General features: G+C 52.1%; 1 protein-coding gene across 1 annotated transcript in view; it reads right to left on the minus strand.

Annotated features, from left to right (window-relative positions):
- Positions 1 to 378: 378 nt before the first annotated feature.
- The window catches only part of PODXL (podocalyxin like), a 47,060-nt gene continuing 28,761 nt past the window's right edge, over positions 379 to 18,677 (minus strand). Inside the window, exons 2-9 of the mRNA XM_037388387.1 lie at positions 17,426 to 18,301; positions 15,034 to 15,188; positions 13,802 to 13,867; positions 8,195 to 8,351; positions 7,256 to 7,317; positions 6,996 to 7,163; positions 5,257 to 5,313; positions 379 to 4,023 (exon numbers count right to left, since the gene is read on the minus strand). Of these exons, the coding sequence (XP_037244284.1) occupies positions 3,829 to 4,023; positions 5,257 to 5,313; positions 6,996 to 7,163; positions 7,256 to 7,317; positions 8,195 to 8,351; positions 13,802 to 13,867; positions 15,034 to 15,188; positions 17,426 to 18,301 (1,736 nt within the window). The 3' untranslated portion in view covers positions 379 to 3,828. The remainder of the gene's footprint in view (positions 4,024 to 5,256; positions 5,314 to 6,995; positions 7,164 to 7,255; positions 7,318 to 8,194; positions 8,352 to 13,801; positions 13,868 to 15,033; positions 15,189 to 17,425; positions 18,302 to 18,677) is intronic.

Below are 18,677 nucleotides of genomic sequence, written 5' to 3' on the forward strand. Positions count from 1 at the left end.
CTCACTTTCCTCCATGAGTGTAAAGGTACCGGTAGTTCATGGTGCTTTGGCCGTGGTGGGGCTGCCCTCACCCACACCAGCTGAGCATCCCACCCCTCCGAAGCTTCCGTTTCTTTTTTAATTAAGAGATGTTTTCCACCACTATCGTACCTCTGCATGGGGAAAATACAAATGTTTCCATGGCTCTAAGGTCTGGATTGGTTTTGCTCCTGCTTGTCCAGTGTTTTCACATGTTCTTGCTAGCAGGACCATGCAGAGCCTGAGCTGGGTTTCCAAACAAGCTCGAACCATAGCCAGGTGTAACATCTACCTAAGGGACAGCTGTGGCTCTTGAGCTCGAGCTCTGCTGTGCCCACCCCTCTTCACTCAGGCAAGAAATTGGTCTTTTACATAAGAATGTTTATTGACAGAAATACATGATGCTTTCAAAATATATTTGTAGGAAAACGCAATAAACTCTACAATCCAGTTCCTCAGTAAATTCCAGTGTAAATCAGACTCCTGTCCCCGTAAGAGATGCTGCTATACAGTACGTAAGAGCTCTAGTATATGTGCAAGGTCCAATGAGTAGCCGCCTTGGGAAACGGGTTCTCCTGCAGTCCCTTACAGATTCTGTCTTCTGTATGTCTTCTGTAGGCAACAGTCACAGTATCAGTCTCATCGGTTGGGTCATGGCACTGTGAGCGGGAGACAAATTGTCCTAAAGTAGTTACGTGTTCCTTGTAAATCTGAAAGTAGAAAAGTCTCTTGCAAGGACATCTGAGCTGCTTATAAAACTCTCACCAAAAGGTAGGAGCAATAATCTCTTTGTACAACATGTTGGATGTTAAAGCTGTTTTGGGAGAGAGAAGAGGAGTGCGGGGAAGGGAGGGAGCAAATGCCTGGGTAGATTATTTTTTTTTAATTATTTTTGGTCTAACAGTTATGGCTGCAGTCTACAAAGGGAAGGATTAAGGCCAAAGATGCTCATCACTGCATTTCCTACCTGATATTTTTTTTTTACTTTTTCAAAAGAATATTCTCAACATAAAAAAACGTACTGTGTTTTTTTTTCCGTGGAAGTAGTTCTTTAAATAGGGGAAGGAAAATCTACTATAAAACATTAGTGGTTTAAAAATATGGTGTCTGGAAAAATAAATAAATGTACAATTCCTATTCAAATATAAATCACTATAAGCACTTGCTGAGCAGTTAATACCTTCTCTGGTCTCTGCTCGGGAAGATTTAAGGTTGCTTGATCTCAAGCTTTTGTAGGGTTCTCTTGGAAAGTCTTTGGACCTGATTCATTAAAGCACTTTGGCATCTCTTCGCTGGGAAGGATCTTTAGGCACATGCCAAAACCCGACTGCCTGGAGATGCTCTGCCAGGGGCACCCTTACGGCAATGCCAGCCCCCGCGGCCAAAGCCTCGCTGCTGCCCTGTGTTGTTGCTGCATTTATGTTCTGTGAAGGCCAGAAATGTGAGGTCACGGACCTGTTCATCTCTCAGGGCAACTGGGAAGCAAATGTGCTCGCGAAAGCAATTGCAAATGCCGGGACCAGTTATTAGAGCCTTGCTGCAACTTTAAAGAGCTGAACTTGATGCTGCTGGAGCAGGGACAAAGCTGTGGCGTGGGGTTATCGGGGCAGGAGGTGTTTTCCTGCTTCACATCGAATTATGATCCCCTACCAGACTGGCCTTTAGCTTTTACTTTTTAATTTTTTTTCCAGTTTTCCCCCCCTCCCCTCCAAAATTACTTCCCCATAGTGCAGAGCACAGGTAAGTGAAGTGCGCTGAATACATTGCTAATGAATAGCGGGAATATTTACATAGAAAAATACATAGGTTTAAACACTTCGAACTCTGCCCTTCGGTGCAGGAGAGAAGGGAGACGAGCCAGTCCCTTTCAGAAGACTTATCTTCTGCCAGCTTCTGGCTTGGGGTCGAGCAAACCACCCCAATCCCCTCCTTCATGAGCACTCTCGAGGACCAACTTGACCTGGGTTTCCCCCAGTTTTCCATTGCTCGGCTCTGCTTTTCTCCTCGTTCCGGGCAGCCATGGGAGCGGATCCCCGCTGTGTCGACTTGGTGGCAGCACTCAAGGGAGATCACCCCATTTGTGCGTGGGTGACTGCGTGGTTTACGGCAAGCAGGGGAGAGGAAGGGCCGTGCTCAGGCATCGCTCTTCATCTGAAGCTCCTCTGGCTCACAGAGGGCTTGGGACCGCCGCCACCCTGGTGTGCTGGGAGATGCACTCACCCAAGTGGCTGCCTGGTCCTCTCTTTCCCAGGGGCTGGAGGATGGAGCCCAGCGCGGACCACTGCCTCTGCCAGGGCTGAGCCGCTTCACCAAAGCCAGAGCAAAGGTGTGAAACCCTCCCCATTCTTCCACAGTTATTTGGGAGCTGTGGTGAGTGGAAAAACCAGAAATGGTCTCGGTCCAGCCACCTTCTGCTCCTGCGTGTATTTTCTTTTCCCCTCTAAACGCCTGCAGCAAAGGGAGAGCTGGGCAAGAGACCAAGGGCTGCAGGGCAAAGCTCATTCCCAGTGTCACTGCTCAGCCGGAAGTTTCTTTGCAGGTCTCTGTCATTTTACTGGCTTTTGAAGAAGAGTTTGAGAGTGTGGGCTGAGCTTATAAACCTCGTGGGGAGGAAACACCAAGGGCTGTACCGATGGAAAACCCTGAATACCACCAAGCTACCTGGCTCATGCTTCTGTTGCTTTTATTTCTTCTGCTGCTCGTGCAGCAAAACATGACCACAAAAATCACAAACCATCACGATGCATGTAACCCCCGGCCTTGGGGGAGGATGGATGTGGGTTGTGAGATGCTGCAGCATAATTACTGGAAGGCAATCAACACTTCTGTAGGGAAATGCAGCAGCAGAGCTGGTCTGTGCTGGGGCTGGGCTCCTGCACCATGAAACCCCCAACCTCTTGCCTGGGCTAGTGACCAGGTGTCACTCCTGGTCTCATTACACCCTTCCTGGGAGGGATGAACTCAAGGAATTACTCCTTTTCCTCTCTCTCCTCCTTGTATCAATACAAGAAGCTGCTGTGCCTCTCCTGGTCTCCAGCTGGGTGCAGGATGTGTCCCACAGCCCTTTGTGGCGCAGCTGGCCAGCACCGTGGGACTGAGCATCACTTGGCACTGCTGCGTCCCTCCCGTCTGGCTGGGCCTGGATGTGTGCGTTTGCCTATGGCACAACACGGGGCTCTCGTGTGTTTCAGCCGGCAGTTTATGGGGAGAGGATGGAAACTGGATTAAAAAAGAACAGGCTGTTCCAGCTTCTTCTGCGCGATACCTGGGTGTTGGGGAGGGCAGAGCGATGACTAAACAGCATGGGCCAGAGGATTTTTCTAGCTCTAATTGCCAGGTGCCGGTTTGCTGTGGAGAGATGTGCTCCCTCTCCCATCCTATTTACATTAATTTCTTTTTATTTTTTAGTTGCTTGGTAGCTGGAGGATGCGGTTGCCATGGTTGGATGCGGGATGGGAGGGGACATGCTCAGAGGAGACACCAGCAGTTCCTGAGGAGCAAAGCCACCCTGTTTTCCTGTGGCTGGTCAGGTCTGGTGTGGCAGGTCCTGCTAAGCACTGTGGGTGATGGAGGGTGCTTGTCTAGATGTGGCCACCATGGTGGCTTGTGTTGACCATGCACCCCAGAGCCATCTTCTCGTGTTCCTTCCTCTTCTGTCCTGCACCCCATGTGGTGACAGGAGGGGCAGTGATGGTTCATTAAGGGATCTTCTGGGTTTTTTTGAGAATTTTGCCTTGAGTTGTGTGCGTGTAGGGGTTGTGGGGTTTTTTTTTGGGGGGTGTTGGTCATTTTTTGCTTGAGTTCTGTATCCTATAAATGCGTGTCCTCCTCTTCCTCCAGGTCCTCCTTCATGAGGGTGTCAAGAGGAACGATCCAGCTGTCCCCTAGCTCACCATTGAGGTTCACCTTCTTCTCCTGCATCTCAGAGGAGGTCTCCATCACCTCCAGTGTGGGGTTATCGTGGTAGCCATTCTCCATAGTCTGCAGCTCCTCAGTCAGGCGCTGCTGCGAGGAAAGAAAACCCAGAAACCCTAGTGAAAAAGAGCTCGGCTATGCTGTGTGTGCCACCTCAGGGCTGTCACCTCCCAGCCAGCTGTTACCGCTGCCCCGTATAGATGTATGAAGACTTTACAGCCTATACAGAGACTTTCATAGCAAGGTTAAGGCTGCGGGCTGCAGTCAGTGCTGGTGCAGCGAGGGGATAGCATGGAGCTGGCAAGAGAGAGACTCTGCTCATGGTGGGAGGGAGGAAAGAACAGCCAGAGACCTGTGGAAAACCTCCAGGAGCAGCTGCCAGCTTCAGCCTGGCTGGGGCATAGTTCCCCCAGGACAAGGCTGAGCATGGCTGCCTCACCCCAACCCTGGATCCCAGCTCCTGCCCCCCTAACTCTGTTCCTCCCCTCCCCGTTCTGCCCCCCATCCCTTTTTAGCTGCTTTATTATTATTCTCCCCCTTGACCTGGGGGCAGCTCCCAGCTTGCAGGTATGGCCAGCCCATCTCCCCCTCCATAAGCATCATCCCTTCTCATTCTGGAGCTCTTGGTGGAAACTAGGCCGGGAAAGATGAATCAGGTGCTGTATCACCCTGCTCCTTTGGTACACTGTGCTCCAGGCTTCAACCCAGCCCTTCAGCCCCTGGCAGACCCCCAGCCCATCCTAGTTTTGCATTCACCACGGTGGTTCCTTCATCCCCATCCTGCCCTGGTGGGACGTGGGGGAAACTGCAGTCCTCGGTCAGCCCTTTTTGGGGGAGTGCAGGGCTCTCAGTAGGCACCCCCGTTAAAATCTGCCTGGATTTACAGCTCAGTCTATTGCAGTGCTCCTAATAAATGTCAGGAGACAGGCGTGGGAGGGAATCAACAGAGAAGGAAAGGGATGGAGAAGCAAAACCGCAGGGCTTGGCACTAGCAGGGGGGCTGCGAAGGTGCTGCTGGGGCTCCCCTAGGGGGGATGTGGGCAGGGATGGTGGGATGCTCATAAGCAGAGGAGGCACCTGGGCTCTTGCAGGAGGAGTTTTGCCCTGTGGGGTTGCTGGTACAACCCCAGAGGGATGGATGCTGCGCCAGCACTTTCTTCCTCCATGGCAAGGCACCCCCAGCCGTGCAGCAAGGGGAAGGGGTCTTTAAAGCTGGGCTTTAGTCCTGTTAAAAGCTACTGAGCCCTATCAAGCACTGGGGGTGAGAGCTGGGGGTGTTACGGATGCGGCACCCGCCCCTCCGATCCCTGTGTTGGAACTCACATTAAAGATCAGGGCCACATGTCCATCATCAAACCCGGGGACATCAGGGTGGATGTGCTGGTGGTTATTTCCAAGGTAAAACAACAGCAGGATTTAAAAGGAGGGGGGGTGGGGTGGGGAAGGGAGGGTTGGAGAAAAATAAAAAAACTTTCAAGTCATTTTTGGAAAAGCAGCAGGAGGAAAACAAAAGAAACCACACAAAAGCAAATCCAGAAAGGAGAAATGTGTTTGATTTTCTAAGAACTTATTGCAACTGCTTGGGAGATCTTTTCTGGTGTCCTGAGCAAGAGCCACACTGAGGAATGTGCATCCCTTGCTTTGGTGCTGCTGCCTTACCCAGTGGCTGGTGGGTCTGTACCTTCACAGCCTCCAGCCAGGGCTGGTACCTATTCCTCTGCACCACGTTACTTGAGGGACGTGTATTCCCATCCCTAAAACATACCCTGTTTTCTGAATAACATAGGAAGAGTGTTATGCAGCTCCCTGTCCCCGCTGGGATGCTCTTCACCCCAACCAGGGAGATTTTAGCTGAGGGATGGCCAGGCTGCAAAGCCCCATAACCTCCAAGGGGACCAGAGCGGAGGTCAAATATCTGTTGAGGTCTTGTATCCTCCTCCATTCCCTCCCGAAAAAAAACCAAGCCTTGCAAGACAAGTCTGATGCTGGCATTGGTTTGCTTTTCCCTGCTGCCTCCTGTGTTCATCTCCATTAGACTGCAAAATAAAGCAAAGGCTGCCTTATCCCTCGCCTTCATGCAGCTCGGAGCTTGGGACCCCCTGGAAGGATGGTTTGGGGGGAAAATAAGGGAAAATAACCTGAAGTAGGATGTAGGGGTTCGTGTCTCCATCAGGAGGGTGGTTTACCCTAATTGCATCATTTAGCCTCTTTTTTTTTTTTTTTTCCCTTTTTTTTTTTTCTGGGCCCGCCCCCCCCCCCCCCCCCCCGCCTTCTGTTGCTGTCTGTCTTCCAGAGCTAAATCCTCAGCAAGAGATGATGCAAAACTCGGGTGCACGGCAGAGCTCTCCCCACCAGTGCTGCAGGGTGTTGGAACAGCCAGACCTTGCAGGTGCATGCTATGCTAAAATCGCTCAGAATTGCTTCCGGAGATAAAAATACTAATTTTGTTCCATGTCTGGTCTTCCTTAAATCCTGCTGCTGCTCTGGAATTTGGCCCTGGCCCAGCTCTGCTAAAGCCTGAGCCGTGCAGCGTCGATGCCCTCCTGTGGCCGTCCTCCTGGCGCCCTCCAACCCTACCAGCTGCGAGCTCCCTGCAGCCCCTGGCACCCCGGGGAGGCTTCAGGGTGATGTTGCTTACCCAGCCCTGCTTGTCCCCTACTCAAAAAAGTATTTTGAAATTTATTTTTTTTGGGGGGGGGGGGGAATTTGGGGGTATAGGTGGGTTTGGAGGGGGCATTGGGTTGAGAAAGCCTTTTGTGTCAAAATTATGACCTGAAGATGCTGCTCGTTGACATTCCCACCACCACTACCACTAGCTTCTCATTTCCCTGGTTTTCATTCTGGCTCCCCCCTACCCCAGCACCCCCAAAGAGCAGCTCCTGCCCCTCCAGAGCATCCACAGCCCTTGAGCACCCCTCGAGCCACACGCAAGAGTGGTGCCTGCTGGGCAAACCAGGATGTCTCCACCAGCAGAGAGGGAAACACTGATGATCTTCATCTCCTGAAGATGTCTCTGGGACAAATGGTCTTGGGGTACCTGTCCCACCCCCCTCCCACCTTACCTGGTCCTTCTTTTGGGAGAAGCGCTGGTGGCAGCAGCCATAGATGGCTGCGATCAGCAGCAGGGAGCCGGCCAGGGTGACGATGGTGATGATTAGGGGCGTGCTGAACTCATCGTTGATTATCATCTCCCTCTCCATTTTGTCATAGGTGATGTTGGTGATGCCGAGCTGCCACAGAACAGACAGGTCAGGGGCCTCCTGTGCCACCCGCCGTGGGGGACATCTGTGGGAGAGCTGCACTGTGACCGGGGACTCCTTACCTCCTCTAGCTTGTCCTTCTTCTCCTTCAGCTCCTCGAGGACTTTTTCGGGCTCCAAAGGGACTGGGGGAAGAAAGAGGTTGCAATTAGCACAAGGCTGGGGGAGCAGGTTGTGCCACCATCTCCCCATCAGTGGGGTGACCCTCTTTCTGGAGGAGGTGGATGGAGATGTGCAGGCATGAAGCCAAGCCTTGCAGGTGCCTCTGCAGCCAGACAATGAGCCAGGACCTCTTTTCCTGGAAGGAGGACAGCCCCAGACACCCCAGTCCCCACTACCCCCAGTCCCAGGCTGTGCACACCCTGGTGAGGCTCTCCGCTTCAGTGGGCCTTTTACAAGTGAGACCAGCGAGGGGATGTAACCGGCTACTTGGGGCCATGCCAGTGTGGTGCAGGATTAGTCCCCAGGGCCCAGCTGCCCTGCCCATGATCCGGTGCTGGAGGCTGGACCCCCAACCCAGTCCCTGCCCTGATGATGACGAGGAGGATGGAGCTCAGTACTTCCTCCCCATCGTGCTCGGGCAGTGTGATGTCTCCATCCTCCCAGCACCCTGGTCCTAAAGCAATGTTTGGGCACCCCCAGGCTCAGCTGGATTTCCCCAAAGGGCTCCGATGTGGGCAAGGTACTCCTCTTTGTGGTCCCTTGGGGAAGGATTTGAACAGGGCACTGGATTTTAACCACTGGGGAGGAATTTTTCCTCCTGGACATCGGTCCCTGCCTTGACTCATCATAGATGGGAGGGGGCTCTGGTGCATTCATTGGGGAGCAAAGCTCATTTCTGGCCTCTTGCCTCTCTTGAGTCATTGAGATGGGGGAGCCCCTGGGCCAAGCTCTAGCAGACATGAAGGTTCTGCTAAGCCTCAGGCTGCATCCCTGTGCCCAGGTCCCCGCTGCCAGTCCCACCCTGTCCCACTCTGGGCAGGATGATGGGATCATACTCACGGTGCACGACCGCCTGCACAGCCCAGTGCTGGGAGTGGGGCTTATGGGAGGTCAGCATCACCGTGCACGTTTCCCTGCTGGCGTTGAACACGTGCTGGCCTGTCGAGCAGAAGCTCTCGAAGAAGGAGATGTTGATGCTGGCAGTCCTCCACTCCGCCTGCAGTGACAGCGAGGGCTCAGCACCGTCCCCCAACCTGGGCACAGCCGAGGAGCATCCCCCCCCATTGCAAGGGATGCTGTGGCCATCCCCATCCCTTTGCACCACCCGGCTGCCGCTGGCACTCCCAGAGAACAGGAAAAGTTTAAAAGTAGTTTCTTTATAAGAAGCTGAGCTCTTGGCTGCCATTCCCCACCGGGCCCTGCACCGGCCTTATCTGAGCGCCGCAGCTTTTGGCGTTACAGGAACAGCAGGTCCCTGAGGGAAGCAGGGCGGGGGGGCAGGGAGGTTGAGGGGCCCTGGCTGGAGCAGGACAGGGCTGTGCAGCCCCCCTGTGTCCCCACAGGCATCTGCAGCACACACACAGACACACACACACATAGACACACACACACCCCCACACCCACCCACCCACCCACCCGCACTCCTACCCTCTGTCCCCACCAACACAGGTCCCTTTCCTTCCTAGAGCTTCCCCACGGCTCTGTGGCTCTGCAGAGGCAAGAGAATCTTTTGCTTTTGGATAACCTGGAGCATCCCTGGAGAGGTTAGCCAGGATGGTGCCGGCAGGGTGGTAGAGCGCTGGATGGAGCTTACATCATCTCCAAGATGCTTCCCGAGGCTTTTCATCTGCTCAACGCTTCACTAAAGTAGAGATGATCACTGTGCACAGGTCCTATATGCAAAGGTGCTGCATATACAGCTCCTATGTGCACAGGTGGCGTGTGCACAAGCACTGCATGGACAAGTCCTTCGTGCACAGATGCTACATGTGTAAGGTCTTGCTTGCACAAGGTCCTATGTGCAGAAGTCCTCTGTGTGCACTGTAACGAGGCACCAGGCAGCACGTGCCCTGGCTGGGAAAGGCTCTACTGTCTGCTCCAACACCCCAAACCTTCCTCTCCTCCTCTCCTTCTGCAACACCATCTGCACTGGGTCCCGCTCGCACTGATGGCCGGCAGCATCCCACTTGCTCCACCGCAAGGACGGGAGCCACCCAGCTGAGGAAGGCACCTAATCTCACCCCATCTTATCTAAATATTTGGGAAGCAGCAGTGGAGACAGGATGCACTTGCCGGGGCGGAAGAGCGGTCCTGGGCAGAGTGCGAGGGTGAGCTCAGCATTGTGAGGCCCTGGCTGTCCCTGGGAACGGCCGCTGGCCCTTGCCTGTCCTTTCACTTTGCATGGGGAGAAACTTCCCCTCCCAGGCCCCTCTGCTGGGCCCGCACCATCCCGCTGCATCCCTGGGAAAAGAGCTCGATGGGAAACCTGCCCCCAGACCTCTGCCAGGGCAGCCCATGGGCAGCAAGGCAAGACCCTGGCAAGGCAGCATCCCCCAGAAAGCTCATCCCCAGCGGAACAGGGGGGAAGAGGACTACGGTTTGGTCAGGGCAGCGTTTTTATCATCTTTGGGTTGTGCTCCTATGCTTTTACATCTTGCAGTTCATCAGTCCCTGCCTGTGCAGCATTTTCTGCTCAGCAGAGGCATGAGAAGCCTCTCTGCTGCCTCCTTGCATCCTCCCTCCCCAGGTTTTGCAGCAGCTCAGCTCTGCCTTCCCCCAACCCTTAATAACACACCTCTCCTCCTACCACCCCGTGGCTGGGGGGAAACCATCTCATATCATTACACTCTTCATGCCAGTCCCTCTGCTGCCTTCTTTTCTACTGGTTTCAAGGGACTCTGCATCAGATTTTTAGGCTATGATTGAAGAAACCTAGAGGACTTAGGTAATGGTCTCACTGCATCACAGCACTCTCCAAACTAGCCGGCTGCAACAAGGTCCTTTACCATCACACACCAACATACTTTTCGTGCCAGTCCCTCTGCTGCCTTCTCCTAGTCTCTCCTTATCCAGGGCATGTGCTCGCTCTCTCTCTGCTTCTTCCTCCTCTCTTCCTTGACTGCTTTCTCTTCACTGGCTGCCCAACCACTTAACAGAACCAGCCACAGCTGCCCCCAACCCACAGCTGAATATTATCAATGCTAATTAACCCAGCTTAATTCCTCTACAATTCCCCCTTCTTTTTTTTTTTCTTAACATGTCATACCTTATGTTTTTAACAATCATTAAAACCTTTTTACAAATAAATTTTTCATACAGTCCTCTACAGTTCCTCTACAGGAAGGGAAATCAGAGGTGAGGCTAAAACCCAGCCTGAGCACCGAACCTCTTTGCTGCCAGATGGTGAGCAGTGCCTAAACCCCCTTTGGAGGCAGAACGGGGGGGATATGCCCCTCCCAGGGTTGGCGAGGGGCACACCACGGTCGGCTGCAGCCGGTGGGGATGCCCCGGCGGCGGTGCCCTGGCCCTGGCAGCGTTCTCCTCCCGCTGCCGCAGCCACTCGCATTCCTTGGCCGGAGTTGACAGGCGCTGCCGAGAGCTCAAATCCGGTTCCCACACTGGCAGGGACCTAAAACTAACATCCCTGAATGAGGTAACAGCACTTGAGTCAACAAACCACCCCCGCCAGCTGGATGGGGCATGGGGGACCACGGCCCTGCTCGGTGAGGGTGTCCCTCTGCCTGCTCCAGGGAGAGTCCTGCTGTCCCCAGACCAGTGGGTGTCACACAGCAAACTCCCTCGGGCACCTGGGCGCGGGTTTGGGTGGTACTGCTGTTGCTTTTGCATCCCCTGGCTGGAGCAAGCTCCGGTGCTCCCCAGCATCCTCCAACTTATCTCTCTGGGCACATCCATGGCCCAGCTGGGGACACGATGGAGGAGGAACACTGGGCCCCTAGGAGGTGGCCACAGGGTTGTGTGGCTCAAGCACACCTTGGGGGACATCAGTCACCTCTGACATTGTCACCTCTCACTTCACTGAAAGCATTTTGGGGTTGGGATGAGGAACAGAGCAGCCAGCCACCCATCTATCCCAAGGCTGGAGAACCCCAAGCAGCCAACGAAAACCCAACTGAAGATACACTTGCTAGCCAGACCTTGGGAAATGTCCACGATTCCTAGGTTCAGTCCCAACCATTTTTCTGAGGTCCCTGCAGCGCCAGCGATGCCCCACGGGCCCAGCTGTGCATGAGGTGTTGCCCTCTCTCCTGCCATGTGTAATCTGGACGTCCCACACCACCTGCATTACCCTCGATGCTTCCCTGGCTTCTCTCTGGAGCTGAGCTTTAGTACAATGCTGCCCCGACTCTAGCTCGTTCTTGTGGACCAGGATTGGAGCCGTTTCTGGAATGCTTCTCCTTATAGCGCACACTTTCCTGTTTTCCCACGGGTGGCGAAATGCAAAAGATTTTTTCACTTTGCTGTCAAGATTTGGCTAGAGACTTGTTTATGGGGCCTACAAAACAGGGAAACCAGATAATGCCATTTCTCTGTTATCTGCTTGGCTTGGGAGGCACAAAATTTGTTGCAATTTTCAGGAATACACTGGGTGGAAAGTTAATGGCAAGCAGGTGGGAGGTGTTTTGGCAGCTGAGGAGAGTGATGCTATGGGAGGATGCACCCTTGCAGTGTTTCTGCAGCTGTTTTGAGGCATAATTGGTATTTTGTACTAACAATGCTTCGGCTCGTTATTATGCCCAGAGGAATCCAAGGGAAACAGGGTGGCAGACTCGCTGGCTCGCCAGCTGCAGCGTGCCGTCGCCCAGCAGAGCGGGCAGAGAGGAGTGACGGATGATGCCAAGCTGCGATGTCTGCCCACCCCTCAGCCTCCCAGTGCATCACTGTGCACCGGCGCTTCCCAGCCTCACCATCCTCATTTACAAAAAGCTTCCTGGCTCAGCTCCAGCGAAGCCACAGGGAGGACAGAGGCTCTGTGCAGAGCATAACTGCACCCAGAAGGAGAGGGGAGGCATTAAACACCAGCACAATCATAAGTCACCCAGGTGCTTTAGGCTCTAAAATCAGATTTTGTCAATCTGATGAAATATTTTTAGATATTCAATATAAAATTTGATGAGAAGTTTTCCCAGCATGGGCATGGCTGCAGGTTCAGATGTTGCACAAAGCAGGGCAGGGGATGGTCTCAGGAGAGGCTGTCCTGCTGTGGTGTCTGGGCCACCATGGTAATAAGGTCCCTCCTTGGAGTCATCCCCAACATTAAGGGCAGCTCAGCTAAGAACATCATTTCTGCAGGTGTGTGGGCAAGGAGCATTTACACCGGGCAGCAGCCAGAGTAGGAAGGTGATGGTCATGAGATGGCAGCAGACAGGTGCTTCACTTCCTCCAGGTGGGTGCTACTGGGAGGTCCAAGCTCTCTCCAGGGCTGCCTGGCAGGGCCACCACCAAGCCACAGGGAATTTCAAGAGCTGCCATGGTCAGTAGGAACGACTGCGCTCATCTCACCATGTATCTCAAGGTGGTTTATGAACACAGTGTGGCTTCACTTTGCACCTCACCACCTTACAGTGAAGTCAAGTCAGTCCGTTTTACAAATGGGACAGCAGAGGTTCATGAACCTGAACAGCTATTTCTGATGCGGTGCAGCATGAGCTATAAGAAGGTTCCTGAAGTGCCAATTTGCCAATGCTTACGCTGCCTCAGCAGTGCTGAGATGTGCAGAGCATTCCAATGCCAAAACCCACCCCTGAGCCCTGCCCACAGCCCAGCTAGATACGGTCACTCTATCAAGATCTCAAGATCTCACCACCAGCCATGTGGTGGTGTCTCTTCCTCTTTGTCATAAACTTAAAAACTTCAGCCTATTTAAAAGTTATTGATGTATTGCAGCTTCTCTGTTACAGGATCATAGTTTCCACAAGAATCATTTTGAAGGTGGGTGTCCTTCAGAAGAGCCAGTAGACAGTACCCACCCCCCAGAAGAAGGGGTCTTGGTGTATAGCCTTGGGTTGGGCTTACCTTTTCCCAACCTTAGCACTATATTTTACTACTCCCTGGTCTTGCAGAGGGTCTGGAACAAACGAAATGGAGTTTTTTGCTCTCACTTTAGGGTTCTGTGAGAGCTGATATAGCATTGAGGAGCACAGTGAGTCCTAAACTCCAGGCTGCTGTGCTTCCCAGTTGCTCTGCAGTCGTATGCCACCCTCCCCCAGCTGTGAGGGTGCAAGATCTCACCAAGTACACAGCAACTGTGGAGGAATTCCACACTTTTTGCTTAGGTTTTGAGATGAACTTCTATCCCCTCTGCAAAGGCTAAAAGCTTTCCCGTTACCCTTTGCACTGGGAAAAGTTTCACGCTCTAACATTTCCCATTGCTCTTTTTCTGAGACCTAGGAGGACTCAGCTGGTCCTTCTACTTGAAGAAGAGTGCAGAGGCCTCTTCTCCTCCTGCTATATCCCCCACCGCGTTATACTGCTGAGTGTGGCTTTGCATTTACCACTGTACACCCCAAAAGTGGTTGCATCTTATTTTGATGAAATTGCTCTCATCCCTGTAGGCTCGCCTGCTGCGGGTACCGCGGGTTAAAGGCTGATCTCCGGCAGCAACACAGCTGCTGAGCCAACACGGAAGTCCAAAAGGGTGGTACTTACACAGGTTTTAGCTTCTCTCAGGTGGATGGTGGGCCAATTATTTTGCACCTGGTCCTTACAGATGACCTGGAAAGACAGAAGAAAAGGAACTCTCAAATCATTCACACTGGTTGGAAGGGCAGTTGGTCACCCATACAACAGACTGCCCCAAGCCAGGAGTCATCCCAACCAAAGCTCTGATCTATTTTAAGGAAACAAGACAGGCCTGGGAGCCCTTCACTCAACCCTTTATATGTGGAAAGGGTTTACAGAGATCAGCGACACGGCTGCCTGTGGAATGTTTGCTGATGTGCTTCCCAAACCAGGCTTAGGATTTGCAGTACAGGGTAAAGCAGGAATTGGCTCAGGCAGTAGGAAGATCCACGCCAGTGGGCCATGATGCAACCCTGCCCTACAAAAGATGAGCACCTAAAACCAGGATCTCTCTCCCTCCTTCCCAGCACTTTAGTTATCCTGGCTTGGTTTTGAGACCCTCCTACACTCCCAAACCATTTTCTGCTAATATCATCTGTGCACGGTTTACACTGAACTGTGGTCTTTGCCCTCTTGTCAACTCCAGGTCCACTCCAAGGCAGCTTCTGCTCTCTGTAATGCTTCCCTCCCTTCTCCCAAATTTCACTTCTTCCCTTTGGGCATCCAGACCTTCCCCTTCACCTCCATCCTCTGTGTCTCTTCATTGGAAAGCTACAGGAGAAAGGGGCTGGACTAGATGACCTTTAAAGGTCCCTTCTAACCCAAACCGTTCTATGATTCTATGGTCTAGAATTATTTTGCTGCCTTGTGTTCTCCTAAGGCAGATCTGACAAAAACATGCATAGCAAGAAGGGCTGCAGACTTTACACACACATGGGATGCCACCTAAATATTAATAGATGTAGAGGAATGAAGGCAGTGGGTTGATCAGCACTGATAACACGCAGCTGTGGCCTTGCCTCAGCGGGTTGATTGACATGCATGATGTGCAGCTGTAGCTCGTTCCTGCTAAGTGGTTAAATAGCCCTGAGGATTGTGGAGAGAGGGTTGGATGGAGGAGGAGCAGTGTGGTCTGACCTCTGGAGACAGGAGATACAGCACAGACAGTAGAATCTGACCAGTGGTACAGCCTTGTTGCAGCCTGCTGGTTTGTTTGTGCTGCTACAATTGGTGCCCCGTGTGAGGCTGACCGAGTTGGACTCCGACTACAGTAAATAGACACCTCTGTGAGGTGCCCACCTTCCTGCAGGTGTCGTTACCTCATTCTGGAAGGAGGTGTTAGGGTGCTGGTGGCCAGGACTGCTGCTCGTGGTCTGGTCCCCTGGGGCTGGGGCCGAGGGATGTGTGCTGGCCAGGCTCCGGTCAGTACTTGCAGGTTTGGTTGATGCAGATCCTGTGTCATGGCTTCTCTGGTCTGGGTCCCCAGTATACACCAAAAAACAAGCAGACAAACACTGATACAGTATTGAGGATACAGCTGACAGCCTTATTCATGAGCAGATGAAAAAAAGTTTTCAGCTCCAGCCCTTCCTTGAAACTGATGGTGTCAAAGCTTGGAGAGGCTTTGGGTTGGTTGGGTTGTTTTGGTTTTTTTTGCCTTTTTATATTATTTTTTTCTTTCTTTTAAATTAACTTTGATATGGAAAAAAAATATTACTGCAGATTTTACTTTCTGCTGCTGAAACCCATCAGACTGTTCTGGAGAGATGAACCCAGAGGCTGTGATGGCTGTGCGTTAGGTAGACGGGTAATCACTTAAAAAAGGAGTGTTCCTGGGTATAAATGGGATGGCCCTGATTTCACTTTATCTGGGGTGTCTTCCATGGACTTTTTTATGACAGAGCTAGACTATCTGGGGTGGCTATGCAGGATCTCTCAGTGAATGGTGGTCACTGCACAATCCTACTGACAGCTGCAGCTGCCTCTGTTAGGAGGGGAAGAAATGCCATAATCTCGGCTGACTGCATCTCCACCAGCTACGGAAGCAGTCCAGGGTGACATGCTTAGAAGTAGTGCCTGGTACTATTGCAGACAGCCTTGGGGGTGTCCTGCCTGCCTGCTACTCCAGAAGGGCACGTGCCCCAAGTCTACCAGCCCCATGCAGGTGCCTCAGATACCCGAGATCACCTCAGATGCCTTTGTTTACGGTCTGTAGCATCTTACGGTTTCTTGTGCAATGGCAGTAGTGCAAGGGGCACAGCAGCCTCCTGCCTCCCCAAGTCCTTTTGAAGAAATGGATTTCCATCCCTGGGTACCTAATTGATACTTAAATGGTGACAAAGAGAATTAAAATGCCAAATCCTGTTCACAGCCTGTTTGCTTTTGGGACTCCTGCCTCTTCCACAGAAAAGATGAGGGATATTTCTCTTCCAGACACATTCTGAAGGCTCCAGGAGAGAATTAATTTCAAAGCCATCTGTTTCTCTTGCATTTTCTCACCTATTTATTAAATGTAAAGTTTTTTTAGATTACTTCATGCTCAGCACTTGAGGTCAAATTTGAATTAACATAATTTCATATATCATCCTTCAGTGGAGAACAGTTCTGTAGAGCAGGAGGGAAAGAAACATCCTTCATGAAGATACCTATTTCACCACCTCATACCTGCTAACATGCTCAAAACATGGGTGAAGCCAGTACAGATGGTCTTGCATAAAGACCTTGGCCCATTTAGTGATGCTGACAGCTGGAAGGCTGAGGGAGGGTGGAGATGTTTTTTTGAGTGGCTTCTGTATTGCAGGTAACTGGAAATCAGGTCAAGAGCAACGTTCTCCAGAGGAAGATAATGAAGGGCTTCAATGTCATCACAGCTTTAGAGCCAGATGTGAGCTGAACCTACAATCCCACCCAAGTCTGGAAGGCTCCATGGAGCCCTCACAGTCCCACAGTGTGATTACCTCCCTGTCAACGCTAGCAGACAAAATGCCAGCAGGGATCCTAAACTGTACCTCACCAGGACACTTAGGAATTAACACAACTCTGTAAAACTCCAGAGGTCTAGAGAAAACATATTGATGGTGTTCAGCAAGACCCTAAACACCACATGGACACTCCTAGTGCTCTTAGACTGAAGTCAGCAGTCATCACCGCCCCCCCTCCAGCAATGATGAACAGCCTACCTAACTGCTTAGACTCTTTAGAGGTTTGTAGTCTCAGGGTTTAGCCACAAAATCTCCTTAGTCATCTAAAGCCTATTTTCTGTGCGTGCCCAGACAGACTTCACTAAGCTGTCAGCCATACGAGGGATCTTCTACAGTCAGCATTCGGGGTGCTGCCAGTCTGTGTCACCACCCTACAATGTCAGTCTCCACCTCCAAATTCATTGCTGCTGGCTCCTTTTTGTGGTCGCTGAAGATCGAGTCATTGCAGTCAGAGGTGCTTCAGGCACAGTTTGGTCCATCCAAATGCCAATGTCTACACTTTGCTGATTGATTCATGCCTTGAATGTCACTAACTGCATTGACTCAATCTCCATCGATGACAATAGAGACCTAAACGCTCAGTTGGCATGGAGACAACTGTGCTGGAAAGTCCTAAAATGAGACAAGGTGATGACACCCCGTAATGACAAGAGGTGTTTAGGGTAGCCAAAGGAAAAGACCAGAAAAGGGCCTCCCAGCATGAGAAATCAATGTTCTAGTGTTCTGGTACCTGCTCCAGGAGTTGGCGTGGTGGCTGCCTCTGAGGCATTCATGCTGCTAGGTGATAAGGACAGAGATGCTTTACTAGTGGTGGGGGACATGTATCCACTAAAATGGGTAGAAGTGTTGATGCTTCCAGGTCTGGTGGAAAAGGGCAGTCCCTGGGCTGGAGAACTGGAAGAAGAGTGAGGCTGCTTAGCGACAGTTGTAGAAGAGACACCATGGTCCTTGACCTCAGGGGAAAGGTTGCTCCCTGGGACTCTGGTGCTCGCAGTGGTGCTGGTCAACTGATCTGAAGGCTGTTTTCCCTGAGCTTCCACGCCAGGAGAGGATGCGACAGCAGTCCCTAAACCTCCTGAGGTGGCTGGAAGGCCGCTCATATGAGGGAGGATGGGACTTGCACTGGTGGTAGCTGCTGAGCTTCCCAAGCTGGCTGGAGGGGTAGCCTTCTGCTGGGCGGTGCTGGAGGATCCCTGAAGAACAGCAAGGGTGGTTGTTAAGGCTCCAGATCTGGCTGAAGAGCTGACCTGCTGAGATGGGTGGGATGACATCACATGGGTGGGTAGTGGGTTTCCCAGGTTGTTTGTGGTGGTGGTTCCTTGAACTGCGGCAGGTGATGTCGTAGGGGTGGATGGTTGGTGTCCCGGGTTGCTTGTAGGGGTGGCCCCTTGAACAGTGATGAGTGGTATCACAGAAGAAGTTGGTGGGTTTCCCGGCTTGCTTGCAGAGGTGGTCCCTTGAGCTGTGGCAGGTGACATCGTAGAGTGGGATGGTGAGTTTCCTGAATTGCTTGTAGGGGTGGTCCCTTGCGTCTTGCTGGTAGCTGTGATGATCTGCCCATGTTGTCCTGGGTTTGCAGATGTTGTAACATTCTCAGAGCTGACACCTAGCAAAAAATAAAAATGCCAAGATAAACTCTGAACTAAGGAAACCACCGTTGGTTTCCACCCAGAACAGGTATTTGTAGAGATAAATACTGACCAGAAACCATGAGTCATTTGCTCAGGGCTTGTCTCATACTCTCTAAACTCATACCCAATACCACATTCTGGTTTCACCGCATCCAGCAGAAAGCAGAGAAGTGGAGGAGGAGGAGGAGAAGGAGGAGGAAGCCTGAGCAACCTCCACAACAAACATAGTCATACTGGCAGGATTTCAAAGGGACTGGAGGGTGAGCAGAAGGGCAAGACTTGCTGGTTCCCAGAAGGCAGGTCTCCCTCAGATGGGAGGTGCACCAGCTCCCATGCAATTTGCTGCATATC

Source organism: Falco rusticolus, chromosome 5, assembly GCF_015220075.1.
Source record: "Falco rusticolus isolate bFalRus1 chromosome 5, bFalRus1.pri, whole genome shotgun sequence".
NCBI classification, from domain to species: Eukaryota; Metazoa; Chordata; class Aves; order Falconiformes; family Falconidae; genus Falco; species Falco rusticolus.